At 37.9% G+C, this 20,466-nt stretch overlaps 4 protein-coding genes, 1 long non-coding RNA gene, 1 other non-coding gene and 1 pseudogene across 6 annotated transcripts; 3 read left to right on the top strand and 4 right to left on the bottom strand.

The window, feature by feature from the left end:
* Nucleotides 1-157: 157 nt before the first annotated feature.
* LOC130495462 (uncharacterized) lies at nt 158-1,621 on the top strand. The gene is made up of 3 exons (XR_008934737.1): nt 158-492; nt 698-742; nt 1,310-1,621. It is a non-coding gene; the product is annotated as an uncharacterized LOC130495462 (long non-coding RNA).
* A 345-nt stretch (nt 1,622-1,966) lies between these two features.
* On the bottom strand, nt 1,967-3,067 carry LOC130495812 (pentatricopeptide repeat-containing protein At1g12300, mitochondrial-like). Its single transcript, XM_056987336.1, has one exon. It carries the CDS (start codon nt 3,065-3,067, stop codon nt 1,967-1,969), a length of 1,101 nt encoding a protein of 366 aa, XP_056843316.1.
* Nucleotides 3,068-3,288: 221 nt separating this feature from the next.
* LOC108813829 (uncharacterized) lies at nt 3,289-4,525 on the top strand. Its single transcript, XM_018586500.2, has 2 exons — nt 3,289-3,449; nt 3,553-4,525. The coding sequence occupies exons 1-2, from the start codon at nt 3,418-3,420 to the stop codon at nt 4,394-4,396; spliced, it is 876 nt and encodes a 291-aa protein (XP_018442002.1). The 5' UTR covers nt 3,289-3,417; the 3' UTR covers nt 4,397-4,525.
* Nucleotides 4,526-4,763: 238 nt separating this feature from the next.
* LOC108813830 (PLASMODESMATA CALLOSE-BINDING PROTEIN 1) lies at nt 4,764-5,926 on the bottom strand. Its single transcript, XM_018586501.2, has 4 exons — nt 5,671-5,926; nt 5,345-5,587; nt 5,242-5,278; nt 4,764-5,159 (listed from the first exon to the last, which is right to left on the bottom strand). The coding sequence occupies exons 1-4, from the start codon at nt 5,720-5,722 to the stop codon at nt 4,949-4,951; spliced, it is 543 nt and encodes a 180-aa protein (XP_018442003.1). The 5' UTR covers nt 5,723-5,926; the 3' UTR covers nt 4,764-4,948.
* A 323-nt stretch (nt 5,927-6,249) lies between these two features.
* Nucleotides 6,250-6,322, top strand: TRNAA-UGC (transfer RNA alanine (anticodon UGC)). The gene has a single exon. It is a non-coding gene; the product is annotated as a tRNA-Ala (tRNA).
* Nucleotides 6,323-14,648: 8,326 nt separating this feature from the next.
* Nucleotides 14,649-15,662, bottom strand: LOC108813831 (PLASMODESMATA CALLOSE-BINDING PROTEIN 1-like; annotated as a pseudogene).
* A 2,038-nt stretch (nt 15,663-17,700) lies between these two features.
* Nucleotides 17,701-19,150, bottom strand: LOC108806682 (protein KTI12 homolog). The gene is made up of 2 exons (XM_018578852.2): nt 18,998-19,150; nt 17,701-18,794 (listed from the first exon to the last, which is right to left on the bottom strand). The coding sequence occupies exon 2, from the start codon at nt 18,753-18,755 to the stop codon at nt 17,847-17,849; it is 909 nt and encodes a 302-aa protein (XP_018434354.1). The 5' UTR covers nt 18,756-18,794; nt 18,998-19,150; the 3' UTR covers nt 17,701-17,846.
* Nucleotides 19,151-20,466: the final 1,316 nt, after the last annotated feature.

Consider the following 20,466-nt stretch of genomic DNA (forward strand, 5'->3'; position numbering starts at 1 on the left):
GAATTATATGTAAGGGCCTGTTCGTTTCCTCATTCAACTGAACCATTTGGATGAAGCTGAGTCTTTTGTTCGTCTAGACACAAAAAGTACGACTCATCCAAATGGATCAGTTGAATGAGTTTCGAAAATTTAGTTTTAATTCTATAAACCAGTTAACTGAACCGAATCAGATCATTTGGCTGGAACTGGTTCAGTTGAAATGTTGAAATGTCGAAATTACCCTTGGTAAAACTCAAATATTACAAACCTAATTTCATCCTTTTTCAGTCACCGTCTCTCACCTCACCGTCGCTCTCTCGCCATCTCTCTCGCCACCATGAAAGGAGCTTGAAGCTCTCACCTCACCGTCGCAAACTCTCACCTCACCGTTGATCTCTCGCCGTCTCTCTCTCGTCATCTCTCTCGCCGTCTCTATCTCTCGCCATCTCTCTCGCCGTCTTTCTCGCCGTCTTTCTCGCCGTCTCTCTCGCCGGCTCGTCATCTCTCTCACCGGTTTGATCTTCTTCTTCGTAGATCCATGCTTATTTGTTTGAACTTCGTTTATGGGTTTGTTCTCGGTCGAGTTCTTCGTTTATGGGTTTGATCTGCTTGTGTTCATAGAGAGATCACTGGTTTCCCTTTTGAATTCGTGAACTGGGTTTATGCTTGAGTACTGACTCTGTCTCTATTTTCAACTTGATTATAAACCATATGACAGGAAGCTATTGATCTTCAAGAGTGTTCTAACGCAAAGCTTGAGAAGGTATGATGTTTCCTTGTCTGTTTTTCTCTTTGTACATCTTTGTTGGTTAACCAACAGAGCCAAGCAACATTCTTTATGCTCTAATGAACTTGAAACAATGACTCCGCTTGCTAGTTAGGCTTTGTTTTGTGCTCTAATGAACTTGAAACAATGACTCCGCTTGCTAGTTAGGCTTCATTTTGTGTTGTGACTTGTGATGTCTCCGCTTACTTTATATATCTGTGTTGTGATGATCTGTTTCTTATTGTCGTCTTTAGAGATTTAGCTTATGTTCTGCTTGTAATTCAGTTCAGTCTTGAGTTTAATGGTCGATTTATGTGCTTTATGTGCTTTTATATTGTGGTTTTCAATCACAGCATCTCTTGTGTGTTTATGTGCTCGTAGATGGTTATTGACTGATGCTTAGTTCTAGAGTATTTGGATCGGATAGGTACTTGGCTTTACTTTGGCAAGTGTTGTTAGAAAAACTTTAGTTCTAGAGTGATAAGGTCCTGTGAGCATTGGTTATGGGTCTTTGCAGTGATAAGGTCCTGTTGATTAACTGACCAAGAACTCTTTATATGGCAGGTTTTTTCTCTTCTTGGGTTGTCTTGATAGTAAGGGAGCAGATGAGTGAAGAGGGTGAATCTTAAGTTATTGGTGTAGCAATTTAAACGTATTGGTTGGAGTGTGGAAGTTCTTGTGTGTGGTCCAAAGACATGAGACGATGAAAACGTATAACATTGTTTTCACATGCTGTGAAAGTTACTTGGATCGCAAGTCAATAGTTTGGGTCTGTAATGAGTACATTAACCTATTTTTTTCTATTTTGAGTTGTGTTTCTACTTTGAATTGTGTTTCTACTTTGATTTTTATTATAAGCTATAAATTTTAATGCAATTTTAAATAAAAATCTATGAATTTTTATAAATTTAGATGAAATAAAAATTTATAAATGTCAAAATATTAATTTTAAAATAATTTCAGTGTAAATATATTTTAGACTAAATAATAAAATTTAGTACATTTAAAATTAATATCAAAGATATGATTAAATCAAAATAGGGGTATATATGTAATTTGGTTATTAAATTCATTTGGATGATTCATCTAAATGGAGAAACAAACATAAAATGCATTCAAATGGTTCATTCACATGATTCATCCAAATGGAGAAACAAACATGGCCAAAACTTTGAATGGATCATTTAGATGGATCACACAAATGGAGCAGCTGAATGGAGATTAGAAATGGAGAAACAAACAGGGCCTAAATATATCTGGATCAATGCCTCTTGTGATCATCTCATTGTACAACTCTTTAGCCTCGGTAAGCTTTCCCTCTTTGACAAAACAATCAATCAACGCATTGAAAGTGACAACGTCCGGTGTGATTTCACTAGTAATCATATTCCTCAGCAACTGTGCACCATCATCCCATCTTCCAGCAAAACAGAAGCCTCCTATGAGAGAGTTGTAGGTAAAGACATTTGGTTTGATACCTTTGGTTTCCATTTCATTGAAAAGGCTGAGTGCATCTCCGAGGCTCCCATCTTTGCAAAGACTATCGATGATCATACTATATTTGGCAGCATCGAGTTTGATCTTTCTATATTCCATGTTTCTGAGAAGATCCAAGGCCAAGGCAGTGTTCCCTGACTTACACATTCTGTTCATAACTGGACCATAGGTAAAATGATCGGGTTGACATCCATTAGCCATCATTCGATCTATCAAAGACATTGCTTCAGACAGCCTATCTTGGAGACAAAGCCCATTGACAAGAGTGTTAAGTATGATGAGATGTGGAAAAACCTTCATTTCCACCATTCTATCAACCAACTCCACAGCTTCGGAAACTCGACCTTGGAGACATAAACCGTTTATCAAAGTAGAGAACGAGACTGTGTTAGGCTCATACCCAAGTTTCAACATCTTTCCCATAACAGAAAAAGCAAAACCAAGTTTACTACGACGACAGAAGCAATTGATGATAATGTTGAGAGTGTAGAGATCATAAGCAATCCTTTGAAGTTCCATTCGCTTGCAGAGATCCAAAACAAGATCATACTGTTTTGTTCTGGCAACTGCAGTAAACAACTTATTGAAATCTATGACAGTAGGAAGAGGAAAAGAGAGAATCATGGATTGAAACAGAGCAACAGCATCATCCTTCTTGATATTGACGAGACCACCTCTCAATCTCTCTTCGTAACAAGAAGACATCTTTCTATCGCTGCTGCTTCTGACACCACCAGAAAACCCTCGTTCGCAGAAGAACTCGTATGGGATTTGGAAGAAAGCATTTCTCAGAGTACCTCTCTCAGGTGAACGCGGACGAGCCATTCTCAGGGTAGTAAGACGACCACATCTCTGTGCCCTCAACATCATCTCAGGGCTTCAAATGAATCCTCCTCTTCGTAGGGCAATTTCAGGAGAAGAGAGAAGCGAACAAAAGAAGACCGGTTAACTAAAACGACGTCGCAATAAACTTCACCTGTGACAGGCAATAAACCGAACCGATTTCAAACCAGAAAATGTTTTAATTAAATTAAACCGAACCGAATTATGTTTTATAACTGTGAGGCCGCCGGCCCATTAGTTATGAGACTTGAATCAGAGTCGCTTTCCTTAAACCCTCAAAATTCAGAAATCGATCTTATCCACTCCCCCGCGTCGTCGTCGTCGCCGCCGATATGCTTCGTCGCACCTTTTACAAGCGCACACGGTCAGTTATCTCTCTCTGATCACCTTCTCTAGTTCACTAGTTATGTAATATATAGCAAAGTAAGTAACTTTTTTGATCCTTTTTTTTCTATTTCTTTTGGCAGTGATGAGTTAGCTCTCTGTCATCGCTTCTTGCACGTTCAAGCAGAACCCGACTCTGAGCTCGTTAGTAAGAAAGAAGCAACAGAACCTCAAAACGAGACCAAAGATTGGCAAGATCTGAGGAAGAACAGGTTAACAGCTAGCAGCTTCTCGCGCGCCATCGGGTTCTGGCCCGAAGGCAGGCGCGAGCTTTGGTTAGAGAAAGTCGGCGTAGCTAAACAGTTCTCCGGAAACGAAGCCACGTTTTGGGACGCTGAGAACGAGGTCGAAGCACTCGAGAGATACAAGTTGTTAACAGGGAACGAAGTCATCTCCAGACCTGGATTCGTTGTGTACAGCAAGAACGGCGAAGAGACGAACTGGTTAGGAGCTTCTCCCGATGGATTGATCAAAGGAGTGAGTTCAACCTCTGTCGTAGAAGTGAAGTGTCCGTTTTACAAAGGTGGAGGTGATGGTGACGGGGAGAAGCCGAGAGGAGCGTATCCGTGGAAGAAGGTTCCTTCGAACTATGTTCCGCAGCTTCAGGGTTTGATGGAGATTGTGGATACGGAGTGGTTGGATCTCTACTGCTGGACTCGCAACGGGAGCAGTCTCTTTAGGGTTTGGAGAGACAAGGAGTTTTGGGAGGAGATGAAGCCGGCGCTTGTTGAGTTTTGGGAGAAGCATGTGGTGCCTGCGAGGGAGATATACAATGACGTGGGTATTAAGGATCCTCATGTGAAGCTGAGAGAGTTTAGTCCTAAGCGGAGGCATCAAGACTGCAAGAAGATTATGCGTAGAGCTGAGATACTTAGTGAGAGTTGTAACCGTTTGTTCTATGAAATCGATGGGAATCTTGTTGATTGATTTTTGCTTCTTCTTTTTGTTACTTTAAAGTTCAGTGTTATAGAGACACCTGCTTGCTGCTGCCAAACTGGTTACAGAGTTTGTTAGAGAGACTTGGCTGTGTTATAAAGAGGTTGAAGGTGTTTCTTAGACCCATTATTGAAGCCTTGAAGGTGTGCTTCCTTACCAAAACGTTCTTTTTAAGTAGTAGTTGGTACTTCACTTCGTTCATTATTTGGTTGGTCTTTTTTTGTTGAATAAATTTTCTTTAGTCTATGATTGATCATGAGAAATATAAAAGGGTATCTTCTTAATCAACCCACGAGCTGGTAAGGTTGTTGTTGACAAGTCTTTATCATCAAAGCCCACCAGTTCCCAGGTCACTTCATTTCCATTCTCATGACTGAGATTTGATGTTTTTTTTTTTGCATTGCTTTACTCAATATTCCAATAAGAATAGCAACCTTTACATAAATGAAGGAAACAGAGATATAAACCAGAACAAGCACTGAAGCTTCCTTTTCCACCCAAAAAAAGGAATCAAAGACAACCCAAGTGGCTGTCTTTGTCTCTCTACACGTGGAGAAATCCCAACGCTAGTGATGAGAAACAGAGTGTGAAAACAGAGGAAATGACCAAACGACCACCATTGCTTGGGGTAAAGCCTCCGGTTCCGGTTGGACCAAACGCAGGAGGAGTTCCCGGAAATGGAGTAAAGCCTCCGGTTCCGTTTGTCGGAGTTGTTCCTGCTGGTGGTGTATTTGAAGGAGGCGACCCTGCAGAGCTGTTATACACACATCCAAACTTGTTATTAAGTCATGTTTATGTAAATAAGACAGGTTAGGTTAATGGAAGTGATCATTTACCTAGGGCTTGAAGGATATGTACATCCAGTAACCAAATCTGCACACGAGAACATCATCAAGACCACAACTTCTCTCATCTAAGATGTAGACTTTTTTTACTTACTTGGAGGTGGGTTTTGACTGGTAGTGGCAGTTCCAGAGAAGTTGCAGCTTCCAGGGACTTGAGCTGCTTTCTGGAAGTAGCTGTTAACAGCCCAATCACAGTGGCTTTTGATGGTGTTTGGTTGATAACAAGGACCCTTGTCATGGATTGGGTTACAATCTGCTAAGGTTCCACATGCATAGTCAATTGATGTTTGAAGCTGGTTGTCTCCTATCCCATCTTTGCAGAGACAGTAAATAGCACCTATAGAGAGAAAGCGAAACAGAGCAAGAAAATCTTAAATACTGTTGTTGGACCCTTTTACCAAGAAGAGAAGAAAGACTTACTTGCAGATGTGGTCAAGGCCAAGAGAAGCAAGAGAGATAGAAACATTCTCATGATGATTTTCTTAAGATCGCTCTTCAGGGGAAGCACCAAAATAGACAGCAAGGCAGACACCAAAACCAAGATGGAAGATACCAAAATTTGATCAAACAAAAAAAAGGCAGACACCAAAACCAAGATGATGGCTTTAGAAAGAAGAGAGTTCAGGAAAAAAAAAAGGAGAGAAGATGTTAAGAATTTTAGAGTTTTGGAAAATGATGGGTGATATACATATATATATATATAACTTGTAAGTCAGTCTTTTGGTTACAAAGTTCCAAGTCCAACTATACGATATGTATATATTTTGAGTTGATTTATAACGTAGAATAATATAGAAATTGACAAACTATGTGGGGCCCTCTCGGGTTGTTGCATAACGCATCTTTGATAATTGTGTGTTTCACGCATTTCTATTTGACTTGTTTTTCACTATAATACAATTAGTGTTCTGTTAATTGTACTTATTCGTAGACTATTGTTATTATAGACCTTTTGGTTAAAAATCAACTAAAGAAACTATAGTGTTTGGCATAACAATTGGGGATGTAGCTCAAATGGTAGAGCGCTCGCTTTGCATGCGAGAGGCACGGGGTTCGATCCCCCGCATCTCCAAATTTCTTTTCCTTTTTTCAGTTTTTTTGTAACAGTCAAACTATTTTACAAGATACTTTTATATTTTTAGAGCTAACTTATTTCCAGTGTTTTGAAAACTGGATCGGACCGACCGGTCGAATCGGTCCGACCGTGACTCGCTGAAGAAAAACCGGCTGAAAACCGGTAAAACCGGTGATCCGATTTAATTTTAAAACCCGGTTCTTAAAAATTAACATATAGTTAAGTGTTTTCTATTATTACTTACTAAAATTTAATATCTGATAATTAATGTTCAACTATTATTATTTAATTGATTTTTTATTTTCTTAAGAAACAATGTAAAAATAGATTTTTGACTCTCATATACTATATATATTATATTTATTTTGTCATATTCATAAAATTTGAGATGTTAGTTGTAAAAATAAATAAATATGATAATTGTAATTGTAAATCATTTGCTTTTTTCAATTCAGTTCACATAGTATATATATATATATATATTTATGTTTGTTGTTTATTTTTAGTTAATAAAAAATAGTATATTATATGTAGATATATAATTATATATATTTATTTTTTCATAAATAGAAAACCCGGTTCGACTGATTGAACCGGTCCAACCAGTCAACCAGTAACTACACCGAGTCGGTGTCCAGTCCGGTTTTCAAAACATTGCTTATTTTTCTTCAAACGACATTAGCTTGAAGTTAGTTTCTGAGTCGATAAGATGGTACAACACTAGCTGACCTAGACATCTTTCCTCTTCTCTTGCAAACTCACAGTTTTCGGTTAGCAAATGTACTCTCTGACATGTTATAACAAGGAACATAGGTTTCTCTTTGTTTGCCACATAGTATATACTCTTTTAACTGAATAACACCTAAGGAGAGAGACGGTTTTAACTGAATAACAACTTGTAGATGCTACAAATGTTGTCTGGTGGCACCCGCGTTGTTGACGTGGAAATAAAGGATCCTAATGTGAAGCTGAGAGAGTTTAGTCCTAAGCGGAGGCATCAAGATTGCAAGAAGATTATGCGTAGAGCTGAAATACTTAGTGAAAGCTGTAACCGTTTGTTCTATGAAATCGATGGGAATCTTGTTGATTGACTTTGGTTCTTCTTTTTATAGAATCTCAGAGATAATAAGAAGTCCTTCTCTTATTCAATCACTCAACAACAATAGCTTTAAGAACAAACTATTAAACTTTTAGGTTTCAGACTCACAAACTCTTAATCATATCAATCACACGACAAAGGCTTTATATAGCCAACACCAAAACCTATTCCTAGTTGATAAACACAAAACATACACTAGTAGAAATTACTCATATAGTCACGTTTTAGTCAGTTATGTCCGTGACTATTTTCTGTTTAGTCACTAAAAAGTCACGAATAGTCACAAAATATGAAAATAGGAAAAAACGTGACTAATCGTGTCATTTTCGTGACAAAAATAGTCATGTTTTTGTCACATAAGATAACATGACTAGACATAGACACGATTTGCCACGAATTTGTCACGCTTTGTTCGTGACTGTTTAAATCTCTAAACCCTAAATGCAATTTTGAAACCCTAAACTCTAAATATACAATGTAGTTTACTATATTATAACTTAAACTAAGATCTAACTCTTATAGAAAATTAAAAGATTTTAATTTTTTTGTTCAAATCATAACTTTAAACATAATCACAAACCCTACTTCAAACCCTAGTTCAACCTTACCACAAACCTTATCCAAACCTCAAAACTTAAATAATAAAATGATTCAAGATATAATTTTTAGTTAGTTAAAAATGTAAATAAAAATCTAGTTTTTATATATACTCAGAAGTTAAATTTTTTGTTTAAAAATAATTTGTATTCTTTCTCGAAAAAAATAATATTTTTTTTCTCCTGTTAAATGTAACTAAATCATTTTAAATGTGAACTGAATCCTTTAAAATTTTTAATTCCTAAATTTTGAAGTTAACTCTACATTACATTATAAACTTAATATTTAATAAACTAAATTATCTGAAAACTATGAACCAAATACCTAGAAATAACAGTTAATGATAATAACAAAATACATATAATGGTAGAGGATGCATGTGTTACAAAGAAAAAAAGAAAAGTCGAAAATAAGAAAAAGATAAAAGCAAGATACTTTAGTGAAAGAAAATTTCTCATTGGTCTATTCTTTTTGACAAGGATAACCGTCTTAACCATTGATCAATTTGATCTAGTGGCTCATATTGCTTCCTACCTTTTTCTTTCGTTTTTCCATGTACTTTTTCCTCTACAAAAAAGTGTTTCTCTTTCTTCTACAAACGATTCTCTTTCTCCTAACATAGACAAATCGATTTCTTCTAATCCACTCACATAATCTTTTCATCAACCACTATCGAATCCATTATCAACACAAATCTCTTCCTTATGCCAATCACCAGATCTCCTTCGCTGTCTACCAAATCTACTCCTACGATACGGTGTTGTTGTTGCGCCTGAGACTGGTGTGAGATGCAGTTATCGTCGGAGTTGTTCTCGCACGCGGAGCTTCGATGTTCGGCAACAGATCTAGATCGTACAAACATCTCGGCTCACAGATCTGGTGTGGAGACAATCTGGAGTAGAGAACAGCTGGAGTAATGGAGGCACACCAGAGGCGAAGGATGAGATAGCGGAGACATGCCGCACGTAGTGACGAGGCGGAGGCGCGACGAACTGGAGGCTGAAGCGGAGGCGCGGCGAACCGGATGCGGAGGCGCGACGAACAGGAGGCAGTGGTATGACAAACCAGAGCTGAGGCGGAGCTGTGCCGGCGAAGTTAGATCTTCAGTCAAGCTCGCGGATGTGTATATATGTGTGTATATATGTTATGTGTATGATATAATATGTATATGACCATATATACGAAAAACATATTTGTATTGTTTTTAATTCATTAAATCTTAATTTACTAATTATATTTTTTTTTTGTTTTTTTTTAATAAATAGTCACGGAATAGTCAGCGAACATAAGCGTGACAAAATATAAACCACGAAAATAACAGTGTCAGAAAACGTGACTGTTTTGTACACGTTTAGTCACGGTATATTTTGGTCACGATCGTATAGACACTAAATTTTTTCGTGACTTTTCGTGTTTATATCGGTGTATAGTCACGGAAAATAAACGTTAGTCACGAAAATCGTCGTGTCTATATAACATTTTTCTACTAGTGATATAATGATTATTATCCATAAGAGATCATTATCCAACTAGGAAAACAATAACTTGTTGATTAAGGCTTCTTTAAGTTCAAGCTAACAACATTTTCCCCCTTAAGCTTGAACTTACTCACATCTTCAACTCCAATCATATCCCTCATTTGAATGAACTTGATCCTTCCAAGCGGCTTAGTCAATATGTCAGCTTTCTGTTCACTTCCGGGTACATGTTCAACCTCCACCTGCTCGTTCTCAACACACTCACGAATGAAGTGAAACCTCCTATGAATATGCTTGCTCCGGCCATGGAAGACAGGATTCTTAGCTAGCTGTATTGCAGATTTATTGTCAACACGAATGACCACTCTTCTGCACGGTTTGTCCAAGACTTCGCCAAGTAGTTCCTGGAGCCACACGGCTTGTTTGGCAGCCTCAGTAGCGGCCATGAACTCTGCCTCACAGCTAGACAACGCCACGATCTCCTGTTTCGTAGAGCACCAAGTTATAGGGCTTCCTCCAAGATAAAAAACGTGACCAGTTGTGCTCTTGCCATCGTCCATGTCTAAGTTATGAGAACTATCACTGTAACCAACAAGCTTTACATCCTGACCTCGACAAAACTGCAGTCCAAGTGCGCAAGTACCTCGTAGGTATCTCAAGACATGTTTCAGTCCCGCGCCATGAGACTCTCTTGGTTCCTGCATATACCGAGACAACAGTCCAACAGAGAACGAGAGGTCTGGACGTGTGTGAAATAGATATCGCAGACACCCAATACTGCGACGGTACTCCTTCTCATCTATCTTCTTCTCGTTTGTTGCCTTGGAGTAGCTTGAATTCATCTCCATAGGTATGTGTGTAGAGTTACACGACGTCATACCTGTTTGTTCAAGTATCTTACGAGCATATTGATCTTGTTTAAGCACAATCCCATCTTCTCCTTGGAGAACTTCAATACCTAAGTAGTAGGTCAGCAAGCCAAGGTCACTCATCTCAAACCTCGTAGCCATCTCTCGCTTAAATCCATCTATCAATGCTTTAGATGACCCGGTAACGAGCAGATCATCTACGTATACGACCACGATGAGAAGTTCATCATTTATCTCCTTTCGGTATAGAGAAGGCTCTTTATGACACCGATGAAACTTCAAACCTTTAACCAGAATCTGATTCAGCTTTATATTCCAAGCTCGTGGTGCTTGTCGTAGACCATAAAGGGCTTTCTTGAGCTTATAAACTTTGCTCTCTTTACCTTTGACAATGAACCCTTGCGGCTGACTTACATACACTTCTTCCAATAAATCTCCATGGAGAAACGCAGTTTTGACGTCTAAATGATGGATTTCCCATCCGCTTGAAGCCGCCAATCCAATGATCAATCTTATGGTTTCAATACGCGCAACAGGGGCAAAGACCTCGTCGTAATCAATTCCATGCTTCTGTACCCCTTTGCAACCAGACGAGCCTTGAACTTGTTGATACTGCCATCTGCATTTCGTTTAACCTTAAAGATCCATTTTAGTCCAGTCGGCTTTGCACCTGCAGGTAGATCAACGAAATCCCAAGTTCCATTCTTTTCTATGGAGTGAATCTCGTCTTTACATGCCTCAACCCACACTTTCAGTCTCTTTGCTTCATCATAGTCATATGGTTCTTCGTTTATCACCATCAACAGACGTTCACTATCGAGTTTTGCCAATAAGACATAGTCATCAAGGTACCCTGGTTTAGTGCTTACTCGTTGTGATCTTCGTAACGGTGGAGTGTCATCGTCCTCATCAACTGTATACTCTTCATTATCGTCCTCATCTGATATTATTATACTATCATCTCCTTCCTCTGCTGTATCTTCACCAATCTCATCGATAAGACTCGGTTTTTCTCCTGTCCTTAAGTCCACAATAAACTCGCCAGAAACAGAGTCCTCTGTTTTCTCTGTTTTACTCCAGTTCCACTCTTCTTCTTCAGTAAAAACAACATCTCGGCTCACAATTATACGTTTAGTATTAGGATCTAGTAGCCGATATGCTTTGGATCCCGGTTCGGTTCCCAGATGAACCAGTTTTCTGGTTCTGTCATCAAGCTTTCTTCTTCCCGGAGCTTCTGTTCGTGCATATCCTACACAACCAAACACCTTTATGTGACTTACATTCGGTTTTCTGCCTCGCAACATCTCGTATGGTGTCTTCCCTTCCAAAGATCTCGTGGCCAACCTGTTGATCAGATAAGTTGAGTGCCTTAATGCTTCTCCCCATAGCCTGTTTGGAACATTCATCCCTTTATGAATGCTCCTCGTCATCTCCAAGAGCGTACGGTTCCGTCTCTCCACCACTCCGTTCTGTTGCGGAGAGTACGGTGCCGTTAGGTGCCGATTTATACCATTCTTATCACAATAAGCACTGAATTCTGAAGATAGAAACTCTCCTCCACGATCTGTTCAAAACATCTTGACCCTTTTCTGCATTTCTTGTTCAACACTCTTCTTGAAAGTTTTAAATTTTTCGAATGCTTCACTCTTTTCTTTCAGTAGAACAGTCCACATGTATCGGGTGTGATCATCTATGAGCACCAGTATGTATCGTTTCAGGCCTGGTGTTTGTGGTGAAATCGGACCACACAAGTCTTCGTGAACCAACTCAAGTGGATTAGTTGCTCGAAACGACGTTGCTTGTGGGTAGGGTCTTCTTGCTTGCTTTCCAGGTAGGCAGGACACACAGGTTTCCTTCTTAATCTAGATGTCTGGAACTCCAGTCACGAGTGCTTTATTTATCATTTGTCTCAATGTTTCGATGTTGACGTGACCAAGGCGAGCATGCCACAAAGATGACTCTGTTGCTATTTGTATTAGTAAGCAGTGAAGTTGATCAACGTTCAGAACCACCTTGTAGAGTCGGCTTGCACTTCGCTTGGTTGTAACCATGAGATCTCCATACCTGTCAAACAGAGCCAATGTATCATCTTTCATACGGACCTCGCATCCCACTTCAGTTGCCTGTCCCAAGCTAATGATATTACTTCTTAGACCTGGAATGTAATAGACATTATGCAAGACTTTTCTTTCACCATTATCAAGCACAAACCGAATTGATCCTTTCCCTCTGATGTCGATCCTAGAGTCATCACCAAATCTCACTTTGCCAGTCACTGTTTCATCAAGCATGTAAAAGAACCGTCGTTCTCCACACATATGATTCGAGGCGCCATTATCTAGATACCATATCTTCTCAGTGTCATGGTTTGAATCAAAGATAGACGGGTTCACTTTCCTCTCATTGAGATATACTATCTCATGTACCATCAGTTCGTCAGCGCCTTGGGTGTCATCATCTTTCTTCTCAACAGTTTCCTGGAGCTTAAGCTTCTTCTCAGGGCAATCACTTGCATAATGACCTTGTTTGTCACAACTGAAGCATGTGATGTGAGATAAATCTCCATTCTGCCTCTGCTTAAATGCCTCTCTCTGGGTTTGGTAGTTTGAGCCAGTGCGACCACGGCCTCTACCTCTCCAAGCAGAGCAACCTCCACGTCCTCGACCCCGTCCACTGTTAGAGCTTCCTCCGTAAGAGTCTTGACTCGTATCACCATACATAAGCTTTCCATTATCATCATGTGTCTCAACAACTTCATCTTCTTCGCTAATCCTTTCTTCATATGCTTTCATTCGTCCAACAATATCTTCAAAGCTAGTGGTCTTTAGGTCCAATAGCTGTTCAATCGATGCTACCATATGAATAAACTTCCTCCTAGGTAGACTTTTCAGAAACTTTTTAATGAGTTTCGGTTCATCAATGGTTTCTCCAAGAGACGCAGACTTTGAAGTAATCTCGGATAGTTTTCCAACAAAGGAATCAATAGAATCAGCTTCTTTCATCTTAAGTCTATCGAACTCTGCCGTTAGAGTCATCAAACGCGCCTCTCTAACCCTTTCAGCACCAACATGTCTTGTTCTAATAGCGTCCCATACCTCCTTGGCCGTATCGTTGCTTCCAACTTGCAAAGTCAGAGATTCAGGTATAGATTGAAACAACAAAGCAATAGCTAAGTTGTTTTTCTTGTCGGTTTTAATGCCCGGTTCAATGGTCTCCCAAACTTCATTGAATTTGAGTGCAATCCTCATCTTCATGGCCCAAACCGTGTAGTTGGTGTCATTCAACATTGGAAGCTTTACCGATGAAGGTCCGGTATCTTTCGCAGGTGTCTCGACTATACTTTTCTCGTCCGCCATTGTTATCTTCTTTGCAAGGTTTAATTGACTTGGATCTTCTTCTTATAGCTCTGATACCAAATATAGAATCTCAGAGATAATAAGAAGTCCTTCTCTTATTCAATCACTCAACAACAATAGCTTTAAGAACAAACTCTTAAGCTTTTAGGTTTCAGACTCACACAACTCTTAATCATATCAATCACACGACAAAGGCTTTATATAGCCAACACCAAAACCTATTCCTAGTTGATAAACACAAAACATATAATGATCATTATCCATAAGAGATCATTATCCAGCTAGGAAAACAATAACTTGTTGATTAAGGCTTCTTTAAGTTCAAACTAACAACATTTTTTTCAGTTTTTTTTACTTTATGTTCAGTGTTAGAGAAACGCGAAGTGTGTACATTGTGTACTTCTCTGTTTCTTGTTCTGAATAACATGTGGCTGTGATTCTTGTTTATGTCAGGTGGGATGAACTTACAATGAAGCGACCGTGACTCCTTTAGAGAGACTTGCCTGTGTGAAGAGGCTGAAAGTGTATATTAGTTGAAGGTGTGTTTCTTACCTACCTTAAGTAGTAGTTGGCACTTCACTTCAGTTTATTCTTGTTTGGTCTTTTTTAGTTGAATGAAATTTTCTTCAGTCTATGATTGATCATTCGAAATTAAAAAAAAAAATATCTTCTTACACAACCCACGAGTTGTTAACAAGTCTTTATCATTAAAGCCTACATTCTCATGACTGAGATTTGATGTTCTGTTGTTTTTTTTTCTTTTTGTATTTATTTACTCAATATTTAAATATTCCAGTAAGAGCATCTTTTACATAAATGAAGGAACAGATATATAAACCCCAACAAAGCACATAAGCTTCCTTTTCCACCCAAAAGGGAATCAAAGAAGGACCCATGTGGATGTCTTTGTGTCTGCACCGACCCTTACATCAGAAACGCTAGTGATGAGAAACAGAGTATGAAAACAGAGGAAATGACCAAACTGGAAGCACCGTTGCTAGGAGGCGGCCCTGGAGAGCTGTTATACACAAACCAAAAAATTTATAAGGCATATCCATGTAAATGAGACAGGTTTAGGTTTGTGTAAGTGATCATTACCTAGGGCTTGAAGGATATATACATCCAGTAACCAAATCTGCAACAAAAGAACCTCATCAAGACCAGAACTTTTCTCATCAAAGATGTAGACCTTTTTTTACTTACTTAAAGGCGGGGTTTGACTGGTAGTGTACTAGTGGCAGTTCCAGAGAAGTTGCAGCTTCCAGGGGCTTGAGCTGCTTTCTGGAAGTAGCTGTTAACAGCCCAATCACAGTGGCTTTTCATGGTGTTTGGTTGATAACAAGGACCCTTGTCCTGGATTGGGTTACAATCAGAGGCGTGCCTACAGTGTATTGAAAAAGGCACTCGCCTCAAGCCCCCAATTTATATAACACTCTTAGAATCCCAAAATTTTAATCAGTTTATATTTTAGTGGTTTAGACTTAGTTTAAAAAAAAATATTTTCAATCTAGAGTTGACTAACTAACTCACCTTCTGAATCCATGTATATTTGTTTTCTATATGACATAATATAGCACATGATAAATTTATTCTTGTACAGTGTTAGATTTGTATATTTGGTGAAAATGATATATTTTATTTGAAAATTATTTTCACTATAGCTGTAAATAAGTTTATTTTAAAAACTTGCCTTATGCCCCTATAACTCTTCGCACGGCACTGTTTACAATCTGCTAACTGTGCACATGCATATTCTAGTGTTGTTTGAAGCTGGTTGTCTCCTATCCCATCTTTGCAGAGACAGTAAATAGCACCTAGAGCGAAAGAGAAAGAAAATCTTAAATACTGTTATGAAACCGGATAGCAAGTTGAGAAGAACGACTTACTTGAAGATGGGGTCAAGGTCAAGAGAAGCAGGAGACTTAGAAACATTCTCATGATGATTGGTCTTAAGATCACTCTTTTAGGAGAAGCACGAAATAGACAGCCTGGCACACAACAAAATCAAGATGATGTAGAGAACTTTTAGAGTTTTGGAAAATGAAGGTTGATTTGATAAACATATATATAGAAACTTGTAAGTAAATCAGTTGGTTACAAAGTTCCAAATACGATATTATGGTTTGTAGTGTGAATAAACTGATTGTATTTACGTATGAACATCTTCAGGGCCGTCTAACAGCACGTGCAAGTGGAGCGGTTGAACCGGGTCCAAACTAAAAAATATTTTTTTTTTGAAAATTTTATGAAATAAATATATAAATTATGATATAAAATTATCAAACTTTTAGATATAATATTAAATTTAGAGCTGATAATTTCAAAAAGATATCAAATATATATAAATAAAGCTATAATTTAAAAAAAAAATCTATTTCATTATATCGTTAAATATATCATTAATATTTTTTGAACAGGATCTATAAATAATTCAAGACGGCTCTGAACATCTTTAGTAAGTTGATTTTATTACGTACGGTAAGAAAAAGAAATTGACAAACTATGCGGGGCCCTCTCAGGTGGTTGCACGCCGCATCTTCTGATAATTGTGTGGTTGCACGCATTTCTGTTTCACCTGTTTTCTCGTTAAATCATTTCGGTTCTGTCAGTTGTACTTACTGCTTATTTGTAGATTGTTGTTATTGTAGATCGTCTGGTCTTATTTAATTAAATTGTAGTGATGCTTTTATCAATTTGGGATGTAGCTCAAATGGTAGAGCGCTCGCTTTGCATGCGAGAGGCACGGGGTTCGATCCCCCGCATCTCCAATTCTGTTTTGCTTTTTTCAGTTTTCATGTACAGTTTAAGTTATTTTTGAAGATACTTTTTTTATCTACTTAGAGCTAACGGGACTTGGCTACCATTTGCACCAGAGCTACCAAATTAATACGCAAGCGATGCCTAGCACAGTCCGTATCTGCAAGAACCGAAAGACAATGTAAAACGCAACTGGTACAACACTAGCTGACATTAAACAAAAGAAAGTTTCAAGATACCTTCAGACAACATTAGCCTGGAGATAGTTTTTGAGTAGACAGACTGGTGTGGTACAACACTAGCCGAAACTGTGCAACTTTAAAACTTTACTAGATTTTGATCCGCGCTTTCAAAGCGCGGATTTATGTTTGGTGAAAATTTTATATAATCACATTTATATAATCCATCTTGTATATGTATTTATATAATCCGTCTCATATATGTATTTTATATCCAGATTTATGTTCGGTAAAACTATATTATACATATATTTTTAGGTTTTTAATTTTGAATTAGATATTTTAAATATAAATCAATATAATAGTTTTATAGTTTTGATCGGTGTTTTGAAATTCGATTGAGACCTGCGGTTGAACGGATTACCGGTTGATCAAAGATAAATTCAGTTCGGGTTTGAAAAAAAAAAAAAATTTAAAAATCTAATAAAAACTACTAAAATCGAAATCCAGTTACCGGTTGAACCAATGGTTGAACCAATAAACAATTTTTATTTTTTATAAATAATTTTTGTTAGATAGTTGGGATTATATTTAGGAAAAAGCGGTTTAAAACCAAACCATTAAATAGCTTGAGAAAAAACGATGCAGTTTCAAACATGTCCGGTTGGAAAAATATTAAAATGATGCAGTATCAAATATAGAATAATCACATACCAAAATTGAATTAGGAAACCGGTGGTTAATGACAAACCAAAAACAATTAAAAAAGAAACCAATGCAAAATGTCCAAAATGTCATTAATGAATACAAAAGAAAGCCTTTTTAATAGGGGTAAACAGAGTAAAAATTCAAATGTGCTTGTACTTTAATAGTATAGATGGGGTCAAATACCTTTTTAGTCTAGTCCATGGATTAAGAAAAGTAAACCGCTGATCTGTAGTCTAAGCCAAAAAAACTGTGGCAAACTCGTGCCCCAAAGACAAAGGGATTCAAGAAACTGGAAAGATATCATTACACACAAAATACTGTTTAACTTGATAAATGATAAACTATATGTTTGTTTGAATAAGACAAATACATCAATTAGTCCACAACTTTTCACTGAAGAGCACAAAGTGTAAACTTGGCTTCTGTTGAGAAGATGAAAAAAAAAACAAATAGTAAAATGTTTCTTCACCCACCAATCTCAAGCGTTATTACCTCCAAACTCTCTGTTCAAGTAATCCACAAACCGTCTCTTTCCACTGTTTGCATCAGTTGGTACCGGTGGCCCGCTCAGACTCGACTGACCCATCAATTTAACAAACGTTCTTCGAAGCCTACCCAGCTCCGGTAGTCCAACTGGTCTGCAGATTTCAATCGGAGGCAGATCATTGCCAAGAGTAACTCTGCTTATAGCCCCACCGAGCGCTTGTTGCTCCACGACCGCATTGATGACTTCTTGCGTCGCTCTGTCCAGCTCGTAAAGAGAATTCGCTTCCGAGAATCTAGCAGTCTGCGTCGCTATGCTCGGCTGGAGGATCCTCACGTCTTGAGTTTTGGAATCAACAGTCTTGGTCAGATAAGTCACAGCCTCTGAAACCACAGGAGAGGACTTCTCTATCCCATCCCTAGAAGGGTACAGCTCAAAGAGAGGTGAATCCCATCTGTTTCTCCTCTCGGGTCTCTCGAATCTTCTCACCAGATCCTCGAATACACCGTCGTCATACGAAGCTTCACCTCTATCCCCACGTTCCATATTCCACTCCCTGCACCGAGTCTCATCCACATCACAGAAGAGAACACAGTACCTAATCCCAGCGGCGCGTGCGATGCACCACAGCTCGTATCTGTAACCTTTGATGCTGTTCAAAGAATCCACAATAACAATGTCTCCTCTCGAAACCGATCTGTCAACATCCGACCTGAGCTTCCCTCTAAGGTTCTTCTCCGCAGGCATGTTGGCGTAGTTCTGGTTCCGGTCTAGATGAAACGAATCCTCGTCGATGATTCTAACGTTCTGCTTCGTTTCGGATTCTTTCAGTGCTTCGGATAAGGTTGCTGCAGCTTTTGACTTCCCGCTACAAGGTTGCCCGCAAATCACAACTAGCGCCATTCGGTCTGAAACTTGTTGTTGTTGAGTGAATAACACTGTCTGCAAAACAGAACATCAAACACCATAACTAGAGGATAGGCAAAGACCCCCAGATTCAAAGCATCCAACTTTCTAATAGCTATGTCAATAAGCAACACTAGGGATCATGAAGAAATCAAGCAAATTAAAGTATGATCAGAGTAAAATTAATCTACACGAAAGTAGGCTTTTCATGAATCAAAAGAGATATAAGCTATACTTACTCGGATCACAAGCAGATGCAACGGACTGTAGATCTACGAAATCTAAAGAGAAGCGGCGAAAGATCGACACGGGAATCAAAAAGTTGTCGAGAGGCTGAAGAAAGGTCGCGTAAGAATCTGATTTGGGAATTTAGGGTTTATGAGAGGATTAGATTATAACCGGTTGAATTTGTTTGGTCCGGTTTGTTCAGATTGAATCTCAATTATGTTTCGGTTTATAAAGCTGCATACGCGGATATGCCAAAGGGGTGGTGGACATTTTACCCGGGTAAGATACCCGAAGCCCTATTCGAATCCGGTTAAAAAACCCGAACCGAAATACAAATTGAAATGGAAAAATATCCGAACGAGTATTGATTTAAAAGAGATTGGAAAATCAAATCTGAACGGGTAATATCCGAATCCGATGAATATCCAAAGATAACCGAACATATATAAATTTACCCTTATATTTCTATTTTACATCTCTCATTTTATTTAAAATATTTATATTGATCCTACATATACTTTAAGAACATATTACAGAGAAAATGTTTGATACTCGCTTAAAATGAATATCAATCTTTTTGTTTTATGTATTAACAAAAGTTACATCAAATTTCTAAAAACAATAGTCAAATTAATGTATATTTATTTTTGAAATATTATCTCCAAATTTATTAATCATTCCACCTATTAAAAAATAAAAAAATTAGTTAATCGAAAGCTAAATTTTTAAATATAAGAAAATTAAAAAGATGAAAAATATAATTTTTCCAAAATCTAAATATCTGAACCCGGCCTAAAATTATTGAACCTAAACCTAAAATACACAAACCTAACCCAAAGTACAGAAATATCTGAACTGATTCTATACCCCAATATCAAAATACCCAAAAATCTGAAATACTTGACCCGGATTTGAACGATACCGAACACCCATCCCTAGCCAAAGCAAGTTGCTAGGCACGTGCTGCTAAACAACGAGGATAGTTATAATTTTTCATTATTTTATATCTATTATTTTTTGTTAAAATTTTGTAGAAACAACATAATTTCATAAAATTGCGAAACAGTAAACTTTAAAATTTAAATTAAAAGGTGAAAAATTCTGAAAATATTACAACTTAATTCAAATTGGATTACGTTCAGTCATCCATCAGTTCAATCGGTTAGTCTCGAATTTTAGTGATTTTTATATGTTTTAAATATGGATATATTAAAAAACTTAAACCGAATTATCAGATCACCATATTAACCGGTTTGACAATAGGTCCGGATCGAAATTAAAACCATTGGTTAAAATGCAAAAAAAAGAAAAATGCACTAATTTTACAAATTAACAAAATCTTTATTAAGTTATTGGTGGAATTTTTTATTATAAAATATTCTGCGTTTGCCAAGCACGGATCGAAATGGAGTACTATCTTAGATCTTGCGACAACCTCTGAAACAGAGTGTTTTGGTAGTTAAAGAATAGAGCCACTTAG

This window comes from Raphanus sativus, chromosome 6, assembly GCF_000801105.2.
Source record: "Raphanus sativus cultivar WK10039 chromosome 6, ASM80110v3, whole genome shotgun sequence".
Classification (NCBI taxonomy): Eukaryota; Viridiplantae; Streptophyta; class Magnoliopsida; order Brassicales; family Brassicaceae; genus Raphanus; species Raphanus sativus.

Bases quoted from the DNA above. Each gene is read 5' to 3' on its own strand.
- LOC130495812 (XM_056987336.1), bottom strand. From the start codon at position 3,067: ATGGCTCGTCCGCGTTCACCTGAGAGAGGTACTCTGAGAAATGCTTTC.
- LOC108813829 (XM_018586500.2), top strand. From the start codon at position 3,418: ATGCTTCGTCGCACCTTTTACAAGCGCACACG. The intron at 3,450-3,552 runs GTCAGTTATCTC...TTCTTTTGGCAG, and splicing joins ACCTTTTACAAGCGCACACG to TGATGAGTTAGCTCTCTGTC.
- LOC108813830 (XM_018586501.2), bottom strand. From the start codon at position 5,722: ATGAGAATGTTTCTATCTCTCTTGCTTCTCTTGGCCTTGACCACATCT. The intron at 5,588-5,670 runs GTAAGTCTTTCT...TTCTCTCTATAG, and splicing joins GGCCTTGACCACATCTGCAA to GTGCTATTTACTGTCTCTGC. The intron at 5,160-5,241 runs GTAAATGATCAC...TGTGTATAACAG, and splicing joins ACATATCCTTCAAGCCCTAG to CTCTGCAGGGTCGCCTCCTT.
- LOC108806682 (XM_018578852.2), bottom strand. From the start codon at position 18,755: ATGGCGCTAGTTGTGATTTGCGGGCAACCTTGTAGCGGGAAGTCAAAA.